Source organism: Somniosus microcephalus, chromosome 34 (genome assembly GCF_052327205.1).
Source record: "Somniosus microcephalus isolate GS21.2 chromosome 34, FLI_Smic_1.0, whole genome shotgun sequence".
NCBI lineage: Eukaryota > Metazoa > Chordata > Chondrichthyes > Squaliformes > Somniosidae > Somniosus > Somniosus microcephalus.
This window is the reverse complement of record NC_141020.1, coordinates 17758390-17772638: the sequence shown is the minus strand read 5'-3', so window position 1 is coordinate 17772638 and position 14249 is coordinate 17758390. Positions and strand designations below refer to the sequence as shown.

Genomic DNA, 14249 nt, shown 5'->3' with positions numbered 1-14249 from the left:
TGATGACACCGCTCCGTAAACCCAACACTCCTACTGAGCTCTCATACACTGAGAGCCATAGCACCACCAGGAACCTCATTGAGCAGACGATCGGCAGCTTGAAACAACGGTTCCGGCGTCTTGACCACTCTGGAGGAGCCCTGCGGTACTCTCCCGAGCGAGTCTCGCTTTTCATTGTTGTGTGCTGCATGCTTCACAACCTCGCAATTATGAGGACTCAGCCATTGCCACCAGGGATTGGTGCACCACCTCAAGAGGAGGAAGAGGGAGAGGAGAAGGAGGACATGGAGGAGGAGGATGAAGAGGAGGATCAGCAGCACCAATGTGGGAGGGAGGCACACAATGTTGCCTCTGCAAGGGCCGTCCATGAACGCTTGATAAGATACTGCTTCTAACCAATGACAGATAGGATGGCTTCTGGGATGAAGAAGCACATCATCGCAAGCCTCCCGCAGCCCCTATTGCCGGGCAGCACTCCAATGAGTCAAATCAGCAAAGTTGTAAAGTGACAATAAAATTTTTTATTTATATTACAAACTCTGCCTTATTTATTCAAGACAAACTATTAGAAACAAACCCAACAATTCATAAACTAACAAAGCTCGGTCTCACAACATCGAGATAAGCATCAAAACAGTAAACAAATATATTAAGATGAACATCAAACTTTCCCATAAACATTCCCCTCATTTATTAATAATTTTTACTTTTCGGCCTTCGAGGGTGATCTCCATCCCCTGCGCACTTCCCCCCTTCCCACCCTACTGCTCCTCCGTAATGTGGCCCCAGTGGCTGCAGCAAGGCTGGCGGAAGGCTGCTGAATGTTGGATCCAGAGACTGGACACCCTCGACCAGCTCTGGGCCTGGAGGGCCCGGCTGCAGACTGCACCAACTCTGCACGGGCGGCAGCAGTCTGGGCTGGCTGGGTTACAGGCCGTGGCAAGTGCAATGGGGAGTTGGCAGTGGTGGGAGCAGGAATGTTGGCATCCTGAGAGAGGACAGCAACTCCCTGCTCAACCGACACACTGCCACTCCCACGGGGCAGCACCTCAGCATCCGGAGCAATCTGCTGGAGCACAGATTGCTGGCCTGCTGCGGCACTGTCCGATCCCCGGTGGACTGTGGGCGACCCAGCGAAGATGGCAGCAATCAGCGCTTGCGTGGCATCAATCTGAGACTGCATGAGAGCAGTCTGAGACTGGATGGCACCAGCCAATGACTCGATTCCAGCACTAAGCCGTTGCGTTGCCTCGGCCTGTGCTGCAATGGATCCTGCCACCTCACCCATTACACATGGCAAGGGCTCTGGTTCACCACGGTCTCCCTGCAATTCAACCATCCTCTGCAATGAGGCAAGGATGGGATCGAGGGTTTGCGCACAGATGACAGCTGTGCTGGCAGCAGACTCCTCCATGCTCCTAGCCAGTGCATCCATGCTGTCGGGCACCCTTGCCATTGCACCCATGAGCTCAGTGTGCATGCTCATAGCCTGAGTATTCATCGGCGCGATGTCGAGGTCCTCATCCGAGTCCTCTGCAGCAGAACTGGAATACTGTGTGCAGTTCTGGTTGCCACACTATAGGAAGGATGTGATTGCTTTGGAGAGGGTGCAGAGGAGATTTACCAGGATGTTACCTGGGCTGGAGCGCTTCAGCTATGAAGAAAGACTGGACAGACTGGGGTTGTTTTCCTTGGAGCAGAGAAGGCTGAGGGGGGACCTGATTGAGGTATACAAAATTATGAGGGGCATCGATAGAGTGGATAGAAAGGAACTTTTCCCCTTAGTAGAGGGGTCAATAACAAGGGGGCATAGATTCAAGGTAAGGGGCAGGAGGTTTAGAGGGAATTTGAGGAAAAACTTTTTCACCCAGAGGGTGGTTGGAATCTGGAACTCACTGCCTGAAAGGGTGGTAGAGGCAGGAACCCTCACAACATTCAAGAAGCATTTGGATGAGCACTTGAAATGCCATAGCATACAAGGCTACGGACCAAGTGCTGGAAAATGGGATTAGATTAGACAGGGCTTGATGGCCTGCGCGGACACGATGGGCCGAAGGGCCTCTTTCTGTGCTGTATAACTCTATGACTCTATGGGGGAGAAATTGGGTGAGTAGCGGCACCTGTTAGCGCCTAAAGAGGCAGTCAGTGGCTGTAGCGCCACTGGCTGCGCCTCCCGCGATATTCAGCAGGGGCGCTAATGGTGGCGTTAGCCATTTGCGCTGCGCCGCCACCGATGACATCATCGGTGTGCGCAGCGCCCCATTCGCGCCCCGTTCGCGATATTTGGTAGCGAACGCCGCAGTTGCGCCATTCGCTACCCGCGTCTGGTTCACGGGGCCTTACTGTGCCGGCAGCAGCGCAAGTTAAGGTGGAGGTGCGGGGCGGCCGCCTTTTTCGGCGGCCGCCTGCCAGCACCTCCGTCTCCGGCCTCCTGACCCCCCCCCCCTGCGGCATTGCCGGCTGTTTCCCGAGAGCCCGGCACTTCTCCTTGGTGCCGGGCTCGTTTGCCGGCACTCGCGAGCGGGGATCGCGCTGTTGCAGGCCCCTCCCCCTTAACAATGGGAGGAAGGCCTGCAGTACTGCAGTGTGCCGTGCCGCAGCGTGTGGCGCTGCGGCACGTTGCGCTGCGATATTCAGTTTCAGCGCCCTAAGAGGGACGCAGAGCGCCTCGAGCCTCGCCCCGTCTCCCTCTAGGGGCAATGGAACTGAATATCTGACGATCGCTAAAGCCTCGAACGCTGTGCTAAATCCTGCGCTCAGGCGACTTTTGCGCCACTTTGGCGCCCCAACCCAATTTCTAGGCCCATGACTCTATGAACTCATGTGTGACGTAAGAAAACTACTAGGCACTTGGTCAGAGTATTAAACAAGGCTTTAATCGACTGTTTCACACCATGGAAGTCTAGTTATCCTTCACTAGTTCCTGTTTACAAAATGTCCCTGAGCAAGCTGGGCCCGTGCCTGAGTATTTACGCTCTCCCTGGACAGCGCCACCAGCAGGCCGCCCAGTATATTTCATAAGTCATTTCGACATGAATGGCACGATTTATGACAGTGTGCGTACACACCCTCTGGGGAGACGGCCCCCGAGCTTCCCTTCCCCCATGGCGTTGCTGCAGCCCGCTGGGTCCAGGAGCTTCACCCACATCAAATCTTAACCCCCCTGTTCCCCTCCAGGGAAGGCGTGGCCCCAGTGTTGGATGTGTCACCCTCGGGAGATGCAGGCGGTGAGGCTCCGGCTTCCTCTTCCTCCTCCTCTGGCGCGTCGCTGCCACTGGCTGAGACACAGGCTGGTCAGCTTGTGGTTCACTATCTGAAAGCAGGAAGGTACAAGAGTGGCTTCAGCGTGAGGGCAGGGGGGCAGGAAGGGAGCAAGGAATGGAGGCAGTTAGTTGGATTGAAAGTGTAAAAGGCTGGTGTTGTGAGGGGCAAGTGGTATGAGAGAGGAGAGAAAGCTGATGAACATACCATTGCAGTCCCCAAGGGGGTCGACCTCTCCACCTGCCACAGCGCCTATGACCTGGCTCGCAATGAGTCTGTGGACTCTGTCCTCCAATTCAGTGAGGGGGAGTAGGTCCACCTGTCCTCCTCCCGTCCGCTGTGCCTCTCTCCGATTATGTGAAAGCTTGGCCTGCAAGAAATCCAAGTGAGTGAGTGTGCAGCCGTGTGTTTGGCAGATGTGCCTACCATAGTCGAATAGCCGTTAATGTCTGCAAGGTGTGGGATATGCATGTGAGCTTTATGGGCTGGCCATAGTTGTTGGATGAGTGTTGGGCGTCTGGGCACAGAGTGAAGTTGAGATGGTGGGATGTAGAGATATTGAAAAGCAAGTACACACCCTGACCAACCGAGTGAGGTCGTTCAGCTTCTTACGACACTGAGTATGTGTCCTCGGCACCAGGCTCCGCGACGACACGTGCTGGGCCAGCTCCCTCCACACTCTTTCTAAACTCCCGGGGCAATGGCCTCCTGCCAGTCTCTGCCACGGCCCGTCGCCGTTCGACTGCGTCAACCAGAGCCACCAATGCCCATTCGCTAAAGCGCTGAGCACTCTCCCTGGGCTTTGAGTATCCATCACTAGTTTAAGTTCAATAGTAGTTAGGTGTTTTGCAGGCCGAGGTTCCAGGCTGCAATGAGCAGGATGCGGCTGGGCAGCAAGATGGCCCCTCCCCTTTAAGAACTGGACGGCGCCAGTCTGCCTGGCTTCCATGGTAACGGACATCGCCTGAGCTTCGGTAGCGTTCTGAGGTAGCGCCTCGCTCACTGACGTTTGCGCCTTGAGAGAGGTGAGCAGCGCCTGATTTAGCGCTCAAATCACCTCCAGGAGGCGATAGAGGCGAATTTTGCGCCCAGCCGATTTTAACGCCTCAAAATGGGCAAAACCCAATTTATCCCCCTTTGTGTTTTAGCAACACTGCCCTGGAGTTCAATCTTTCTTTCCGCGGACAATTTCCTCGTCTCCTTTCCTGAAACCGTTGACTCCTCGGCAGCGGAACACAGGAACAGGAGGAGGCCTTTCAGCCCCTCGAGCCTGTTCCGCCATTCAGTTCACGGCTGATCTGTACCTTCACCCCATTTACCCGCCTTGGTTCCGTTACACTTATTACCCGTGCCTAACAAAAATCTAGCGATATCCCCCCACCCCCACCGCCCTCCACCCAGCCTCAACAGCTTTTTGGGGGAGAGAGTTCCAGATTTCCACTACCCTTTGTGTGAAGAAGTGCTTCCTGACATCACCCCTGAACGGCCTGGCTCTAATCTCCAGAGTCTCCTGTTCCTCCCAGCTGGCCATCCTTTTATGCGCGAGTGCTGACAGTGCATATCCGCGGGCTATTCGACTGCTGGAGGTGCCTGAGCCCGGCTCTGTCCTCACCCGATGTCCAAACACTGCCGGCGGGCGTCGCTGGATACTCTTGGGGCGTTGAGGTCCAATAGTAGCAAATTAACAACGGAAAATGCTGGAAAAACTCAGCAGGCCCGGCAACATCCGTGGAGAGAGAAGCAGAGTCAACGTTTCAGGTCGAAACCCTTCGTCAGGACTGAAAAAACACAGGAAATGAAACAGATTAAAAGGCCAGTTTGGGGGCTGGGAAATGGGGCACTTTACAGCCCTCCGGACTCAATATCGAGTTCAACAATTTCAGATCATAACCTCGGCCCCCATTACGTTTTTACATATTTTTTATCCACACCTTTGTTTTGGCCCTCCCCCCTTTTTTCTCTCTCCCACATGGCAGCTGTCTCCCATTCTGCCAGCGCATTTCACACCTAATCTCGAGCCGTCTTTTGTCTCCACTAGTCCGATCACCATCTCGTCTGGTTTTGAATACCTCTTAATGTCTCTTCACTTCTCTCTTGTTCTTTCATCCCCATTTCCCAGCCCCCAAACTGGCCTTTTAATCTGTTTCATTTCCTGTGCTTTTTCAGTCCTGACGAAGGGTTTCGACCTGAAACATTAACTCCGTTTCTCTCTCCACAGATGTTGCCTGGCCTGCTGAGCTTTTCCAGCATTTTCTGTTGTTATTTTGGATTTCCAGCATCCGCAGTATTTTGCTATCCAATAGTAGCAACCCTGCCTCTCCCTCGGCTGCGATCAGCAAGGGTCATAGGAACATGAGAATTAGGAGCAGGAGTCGGCCATACGGCCCTTCGAGCCTACTCCGCCATTCAGTAAGATCATGGCTGATCTTCTACCTCAACTCCACTCTCCCGCCTGATCTCCATATCCCTTAATTCCCCTAGAGTCCAACAATCTATCGATCTCAGCCTTGAATACACTCAACGACTTAGCATCCACAGCCCTTTGGGATAGAGAATTCCAAAGGTCTTCACAAAGCAGGGAGCGATCCTGGGGTCTTCCTCGACTGTGCTCAGTTGGACGAACCCAGTGAACGGTTGATATACCTATCAATTCGTCCAATAAAAAGCGACGAGTTAGGAACGTCACTAAAGGTTTTTATTGACTAAATAACAGAGCCCACCCTCGTGGGTGATCGGGTCCAACAAGGAGGAATACCAGCCAGTCGACTACCTTTATACCTGGGCAGGTAGGTGGAGCCATGGGCGGAGTCGGAGGTGGTCAGCCCAGGTATAACAGCGCGACAAGAGGCGACCTCGTATAGTGATACAACAGTGAGAACGGTGATAACAATACAACAGTGATAACTATAGTGTAACGATAGTGAACGATAAAAGTGGTTTACCACATTCACCCCTTGTTTAGATTTGAGTCCGGCGGGGTGAAGTGTACTACCAGTTCTGGTATGTCAGTCTGTCCGGAGGCCTCGTAAGCCTCTCCGATCGTCGCAGCGGCGGTGCTGCATTATCCGGTGTTAGTGCTGGTGTCTGCGTGGTCGGCGAAGGCTCGTGGGGTTCCGGCATGCCGTCTACCTGGGCTGGAATTGGGGGGGTGGTGGGGGGGGGGTAAAGGTGGTGTCTCCGGAGTGCCCGAGGGTGCGAGGTCTCGTAAGGAGACAGTGTCCTCCCGCCCGTCTGGGTAAGCCACGTAGGCGTACTGGGGGTTGGCGTGCAGGAGGTTCACCCTCTCGACCAGGGGGTCTGTTTTATGGGCCCTCACGTGCTTTCGCAGCAAGACGGGCCCCGGAGAGGTCAGCCAGGTTGGTAGAGTGGTTCCCGTAGTCGACTTCCTGGGGAAAACAAACATTCGTTCATGGGGGGTGGCGTTAACGGCAGTGCAAAGTAGTGACCGGATGGAGTGCAGCGCTGTCGGGAGGACTTCCTGCCAGCGGGAGGTTGGGAGGCCCTTAGACTTTAAGGCTAAGAGGACGGCCTTCCATACCGTCGCGTTCTCTCTTTCCACCTGGCCGTTCCCTCGGGGGTTGTAGCTGGTGGTCCTACTTGCTGCAATACCTCTCGCTAGTAGGAACTGATGGAGTTCCTCACTCATGAAGGAGGAGCCCCGGTCACTATGTATATAGTTCGGGAACCCGAACAAGGCGAAGAGGTCGTTCAGGCATTTGATGACCGTGGTACTGGTCATGTCTGGGCAGGGGAAGGCAAAAGGGAAACGGGAGTACTCATCAACGATGTTGAGGAAGTACACATTGTGGTCAGATGACGGTAGAGGCCCCTTAAAGTCGATGCTCAGGCGCTCGAAGGGGCGGGTGGCCTTGATCAGGCTTGCTCTGTCCGGCCTATAGAAGTGCGGTTTGCACTTGGCGCAGGTCTGGCAGTCCCTGGTCATGGTCCTGACCTCCTCGATGGAGTAGGTCAGGTTGCGGGCCTTAATGAAATGGTAAAGTCTGGTGACCCCGGGGTGGCAGAGGTCGTTGTGGAGGGTCTGAAGTCTATCAATATGCGCGCTGGCGCATGTAATTCGTGAAAGAGCATCAGGGGGTTCGTTCAGCTTACCTGGCCGGTACAAGATATCATAATCGTAGGTGGATAGCTCGATTCTCCACCTCAAGATCTTGTCATTCTTGATTTTGCCCCTCAGCTTGTTATTAAACATGAAAGCAACCGAACGTTGGTCGGTGAGGAGGGTAAATCGTTTGCCTGCCAGGTAATGCCTCCAACGCCGTACCGCCTCCACAATTGCCTGGGCTTCCTTCTCGACCGACGAGTGTCGGATCTCGGGGCCCTGTAGGGTCCTCGAGAAGAAGGCCACCGGCCTCCCCTCCTGGTTAAGGGTAGCGGCTAGGGCGAAGTCGGATGCATCGCTCTCCACTTGGAAGGGGATGGACTCATCCACTGCGTGCATTGTGGCCTTGGCTATGTCTCCCTTGATGAGGGAGAAGGCCGCGCACGCTTCCTCCGTGAGGGGGAAGGATGTGGACTTCATGAGGGGTCTGGCTTTGTCCGCATAATTGGGCACCCATTGGGCATAGTAGGCGAAGAGCCCCAGGGTTCTCTTAAGTGCCTTAGGGCAGTGGGGGAGGGGTAGCTCCATGAGGGGACGCATTCTTTCGGGGTCGGGGCCGATGAGTCCGTTCTCTACTACACAGCCAAGGATGGCAAGGCGCGAGGTGTTAAACACACATTTCTCCTTATTGTAGGTGAGGTTCAGCCGTTGGGCTGTACGGAGGAATTTCTCCAGATTCACGTCGTGGTCCTGCCGGTCGCGGCCGCAGATGGTGACGTTATCTAGATAGGGGAATGTGGCCTGCAGTCCGTTCTGGTCAACCATCCGGTCCATCTCCCTTTGGAAGACTGAGACCCCGTTGGTGACACCGAAGGGGACCCTAAGGAAGTGGTATAGGCGCCCATTCGCCTCGAAGGCGGTGTACTGGCGGTCCTCGGGGTGGATAGGGAGCTGGTGGTAGGCCGACTTAAGGTCGATGGTCGAGAATACGCGGTATTGTGCAATCTGATTGACCATGTCAGATATGCGGGGAAGGGGGTATGCGTCCAGCTGGGTGTATCTGTTTATGGTCTGGCTGTAGTCGATGACCAGGCGATTTTTATCGCCGGTCTTAACGACCACGACCTGGGCACGCCAGGGGCTGTTGCTCCCCTCGATGATGCCCTCCTTCAGGAGACGCTGCACCTCAGAGCTAATGAAAGCTCTGTCCCCAGCGCTGTACCGCCTGCTCTTGGTAGCGACGGGTTTGCAGTCGGGGGTGAGGTTAGCGAACAGGGAAGGTGGCGGCACCTTGAGGGTGGATAGGCTGCAGGTGTTACGCGGTGGGCGGTTTAACATTCGCTGGTTGTCGACTGTGAGAGGGGGGAGGGGTCCACCGTATGCTAGGGTTACACTTTGGAGGTGGGATTGGAAGTCCAGCCCTAGTAGGACGGCAGCGCAGAGCTGGGGGAGGACGAGGAGTTTAAAATTTTTATACTCTGTGCCCTTAACCGACAAGGTCACAGCACAGTAGCCGCTAATGTCCGTGGCGTGGGACCTCGATGCCATCGAGATTCGGTTGCGCGTTGGCAGGACAGGGAGGGAGTAGTGGCTCACCGTGTCTGGGTGGATGAAGCTCTCCGTGCTTCCGCTGTCGAACAGGCAGGTCGTGGCGTGGCCGTTTACTTTGATGTCCATCATCGACTTGGACAGGTGGTGTGGGCGGGCTTGATCCAGAGTGACGGAGGCTAGTGTGTAGGTAAGCGAGTCGTTGTCGTCTGCGGGCGAGGCGGTCGTCAGGTCCGGGGGCTCGGTGGCAGTCGGGCGTGGTGGGTAAAATGGCGTCTCCCACGAGGTAGGACAAAATGGCGGAGAAGATGGCTGCCCCCATAACTCACATGAGGCACTATTGGGGTCGGTTGCCTTGATCAAAGATGGCCGCCCCCATGACTCACGTGTGGGGATGCTGGCCTCAGTTGCCGTGAAAGAAGATGGCCGCCCCCACAGTTCGCATGAGGCACTGCTGGCCTCTGAAGATCCGCTCCTGCAGGCCTTAGAGAAGTGGCCTTTCTTCCTGCAGGTTGAGCAGGTAGAGTTCCTGGCTGGGCAGCGCGACCTCGGGTGCTTCTCCTGGCCCCAAAAGAAGCAGCCGGCGGCCCGATCGCGGGTGCCCGATGTCGGAGCCGGTACCGGGGGTGGCGGGCCCGGTCGGGTCCGGGACGCCGACGCTGAGGTAGGTCCCGGGGGCGGCGCTGCGAAGGGTATTGCGGTAGGGGTCGGGCCCGAGTCCCAGGGTCGCGAGCAGTACCTGGAAAACGCCTCCTGGTCCTGATGGGCCACCTCTAGGGAGAGAGCGAGGGCTTCAGCTTTGTCCAGGTCGAGGTCTTTAGCTTCAAGCAGTCTTTGCCGTGAGTAGTCGGACCGTAGGCCTTTCACAAAGGCATCGCGGATATTATCTTCCGTATTTTCAACAGCCGTCACCGCTTTAAAGTCACAGTTCCTGCCGAGTGCTCTTAGCGCCCGTAAAAATTCAGCTACAGACTCTCCTGGCTGTTGCGGGCGGGATCTTAGGAGGTGCCTGGTGTACATGTAATTTACCGGGCTCCGGTACTGCTGTTTCAGTAGCGGCCTCGTATGTAGTCGTGTCCTGGATGAGTGCGTATACTCTCGGGCTCGCTTGGGCGTTCAGAAGTCTTAGTTTGGATCTCTGCGGGACGCCGGATTCTTCCAGGTAGGATTCGAAGCAGTCCAGCCAGTGTTTGAAGTTGAGGGCTGAGTTTGCTGCCTGTGGGTTTAGATCCAGGTACGGTGGTTTGAGGGCTTGCAGCCAAGCCGGCTGGCGTGGCTGGTGTAGCCCGGTGTCTGAAGGCTGCTGTGGCTGTGCTTCTGGGAGGGCTTGTTGGACCCGATCACCCACGAGGGTGGGCTCTGTTATTTAGTCAATAAAATTGATATACCTATCAATTCGTCCAATAAAAAGCGACGAGTTAGGAACGTAACTAAAGGTTTTTATTGACTAAATAACAGAGCCCACCCTCGTGGGTGATCGGGTCCAACAAGGAGGAATACCAGCCAGTCGACTACCTTTATACCTGGGCAGGTAGGTGGAGCCATGGGCGGAGTCGGAGGTGGTCAGCCCAGGTATAACAGCGCGACAAGAGGCGACCTCGTATAGTGATACAACAGTGAGAACGGTGATAACAATACAACAGTGATAAGTATAGTGTAACGATAGTGAACGATAAAAGTGGTTTACCACAACGGTCAGGGCGGGGGACGGGGGTGGGAGGTGGGGGGTGGGGAGCGAAGCTGGTAACCTCGAACCATTTCACCTCCGTAGGGTTTTTTTTCTGCAATGGCCCCAGTTAATCGGATGGCACCTCTGAGTCTGGCGGACACTGATCCCCACTTCTTTGCCTTTGCAGCTGAGCAAGAGGTACGGCCCCGTGTTCACCGTCTGGCTGGGACCGCGGCCAGCGGTGGTGCTGTGCGGCTTCAAAGCCGTGAAGGAAGCCCTGGTCGATCAAGCCGACGATTTCGGAGCCAGAGGCACAGTGCCATCAATCAGGAAGGTCACGAATGGATATGGTAAGAACGGGGCCCGGACTACTGACCCCTGACCCCCCCAGGCGCTCAGGCTATCTCTCCGACCCCTGACCTTTCTCCTCCCCACCCCGCCCCCATCTCCGCAATGCTGTACCTTTTTATTGGTCCTAGGTGATGGATGAACCTGATCTCTCGTGGTTCCGTTCCATCACCCTTTCCCATCAATATGCACATTTCCAATTCCACAAACATGCTGCGGGGGTTAACTTGGTCTTTGCCAGTTCCCCAAAACCAGCTTATGGCAAAATTAACGGAACGGAAAATCAGGGGTAGGGGGCGGGGGGTAGAACACGACGAGCCTGTTTCGCACTGCTGCCCACAGTCCAATTTCATCCCCTCGGCACGCTCCTAACATCATTGTAAAAGTAGACTTTCCCCTCTTTATTTATCAGTTCGACTTTCTCTTTTGCCCTTTACTCTCCAACCTCTCCACACCACCTCCCCCAACCCCCTCACCCTACACCCACCCTCTTCCTCTTCCCCTCCCTTCCCCCTCCCCATCGCCCTACACCCACCCACTTCCTCCTCCCCTCCCTTCCCCCTCCCCCTCCCCCACCCTTCTGTAGTGTATGTACCCATCTACCTTTAAGGAAATTATTGTATGTAACCGTTCACCTTTAAGGGAACTGCTTTAAGTGTGGCACTACTTGTTTGGCTTCTGTATACGGTAATACCGACAGTGACCACACCAGTATATAAGGGTTGTGACAGGAGTACTAGGGCAGATTCGCCCGGACCTTCGAATAGTAAAGACCTGTTTGTTTGTTACTCCTGAAGTCTGTGTATTTATTAACTGCACAACCCACAGACTTTACAGTGGCGACGAGTCCGATCGTACCCTGCGGCAAGACTACCAAAGCAACGAAGAGCGTCGAAGAGAGGCAACCGCCCTCGGCGTGCTGCTGAAAGAAAACACGAGGCTGCAGCAGGAGGAAGGAGGAAGACTTTAGCAACAAAAGCTTCCATCTGCAACAGGCACTGACTACCCTTCTACCACGGTGCGGAGTGAGCCGATCAGCAGGGAACAAGGCGGCCGCGGAGACTGTGAGTAGGGGAAGGGGTAGAGAATATCCGGAGGATAAGGGCTGTGCACTCGACCACGGTCGAGGGGGAACGGAGCCGGTCAGAAAGTCGGGTCCAACGGCGTCGTGAGACAGTCGGACCTCGATCGGCGGGAAAAGCCGGGCAGCGACCGCAGCCACGAAGCGCTGAGACTGGGAGTAGGCGCGGGAAGAGAAACCCAGCTGCAGCCGGGGAGGGAAACACCGGTCTGCGAGAGGGCTGGGAGGCGAACAGGAACCGTGCGGGTGGGAGAGAGAGACAGAGCCGAGCAAGGGGAGAGAGACTGTGCGAGAGCCAGTCCAGCGGCTGAACTGTTCTCCACCAACGGGGTACCCAGGGCCGGTAGAACCGAACGTGCAGGAGAGAGAGCGACAGAGCCGGGTACGGAGAGAGAGACTGTGCGAGAGCCAGTCCAGCGGCTGAACTGTCCTCCATTAACGGGGTGTACCCAGCGCCGGGAGAGCCGTGCGGACGGGAGGAAAAGACAGAGCCGAGTAAGGGGAGCTGGGCGAGAGCCAGCCCAGCGGCTGAACCTGTCCGTTGTGGGGAAAGCGTACCCCTTCCACCAGGAAGAAACGCGGGAAGCCGCCATTAGGCGGAGAAGACGACAGAAGCGGGAAACCGCCATTGAAGTGGGCGGGGAGAGAAGGAAAGAGCGGGAAACCGCCATTTTCGCGGGAAAAGCCGCCATTTTAGAGAAAAAAAAATAATAATACATAAGAACTTAAAGAAATACTTGTGTTGTACCCAAGGAAAGGAAGATGCCTAAGAGTGGGGACATCAACGATTTTAACTCCGAGATAGAAGACTGGCCCACGTACGTGGAACGTATTGAGATACATTGTAAGGCTAACAAAATAGCTAAGGAGGAAAAAGCTGTAACCTTACTTAACATGATGGGTGCGAAAACATTCGGGTTGTTAAAACATCTTCTCTCTCCAGCTAAACCGGCGGATCAGACTTTCGATGATATTGTAGCAGTACTGAAGGATCACTTGAACCCCACACCGTTGAAGCTGGCTGAACGATTCAGATTCTATGCAAGAACGCAGAAGAAAGACGAAAGCAACGCGGAATACTTGGTCGAACTGCGGAGGCTAGCGAAACACTGCCAGTTCGGAGGGAATCTGACAGAAGCACTGCGGGACAAGTTCGTATGTGGATTGTCCAAAGAAGGGACGCAAAAACGACTACTGGAAGAGAACGACCTCACACTTGACAGGGCTGTCCTTATAGCCGCATCACACGAAGCCGCAGCGAAAGGAATGGCGGTAATGCAGCGGAAGGCGGTGGCACTAGGGGTGGACCACATCACCTCGAGGACAACAATATGCTATCGTTGTGGGAAGACAACACACGACCAGAAGCAATGCTGGGGAAAAAACCAAGAATGCAGGAAATGTGGCAAGATCGGGCACATAGCTAAAGTGTGCCGGTCGGGAACGACGGACAACAATAAGGAGTCCGCACAAAAATGGTACAGGAAGGTACAAGAGGTGACTAGGAAGAGTCTGAAGGAACAGAAGTCGGACTCACACTCCAAATACAAAGGACTGGACAGTCTAAGAATTCACAACGTGAGCAACGAAGCTGACCGACAAACTATTTGGATAACGCTACAGATTGAAAAGGCCCAAGTAAAAATGGAAGTAGACACCGGATCGGCGTTGACGGTCATGAATAAGCATGACTATAAAAAGTTTTTCAAGCATATTCCACTACGGAATACGGAACTAGTACTACAGACATACACGGGGCACAAAGTATTCCCCATCGGAAAGATAGAAGTTAAGGTGAGATACAAGGATAAAGATCACCACCGGTTGGATCTGTATGTGTTGCCTGAAGGAGGTCCACCACTTCTGGGACGGGAGTGGATCCGAAAAATAAAGATGGACTGGCATGCACTAAACACCATGACGGTGGAGTCCGAAAAAGAGGATGTCAAACCTGAACGGTTGTCCAGAATATTAGACGAAGCTCAAGAGGTATTCCAGCAAGGACTGGGAACGCTGAGAGGTATTAAAGCAAAGGTTAAGATTGCAGAACATGCAAGCCCAAAGTTTTTTAAGGCCAGATCGGTACCGTACGCAATACGACCAGCAGTGGAGGCAGAACTAGAAGAACTTGAACGATCAGGGGTTCTGTCGAAAGTAGACTGGAGTGAGTGGGCCACGCCCATTGTTCCCGTCATGAAATCCTCACCAAGTAATAAGCCAGGGGGACTGGGGAAGGTCCGTATCTGCGGAGATTTCAAGATCACAGTGAATCCGGTACTTCA

At 54.6% G+C, this 14249-nt stretch overlaps 1 protein-coding gene across 4 annotated transcripts in view; it reads left to right on the top strand.

Annotated features, from left to right (window-relative positions):
- LOC147096839 (cytochrome P450 2F3-like) overlaps positions 1-14249 on the top strand; it is an 87408-nt gene that overhangs the window by 36232 nt on the left and 36927 nt on the right. For all 4 annotated transcript variants that reach the window (XR_015074558.1, XR_015074557.1, XM_085973516.1 and 1 more), the window contains exon 2: positions 10726-10888. Coding sequence is in view for 2 of the 4 variants with exons in the window: in XM_085973516.1 (XP_085829642.1) it covers positions 10726-10888 (163 nt within the window). In the remaining 2 variants the exon portion in view is untranslated. The remainder of the gene's footprint in view (positions 1-10725; positions 10889-14249) is intronic.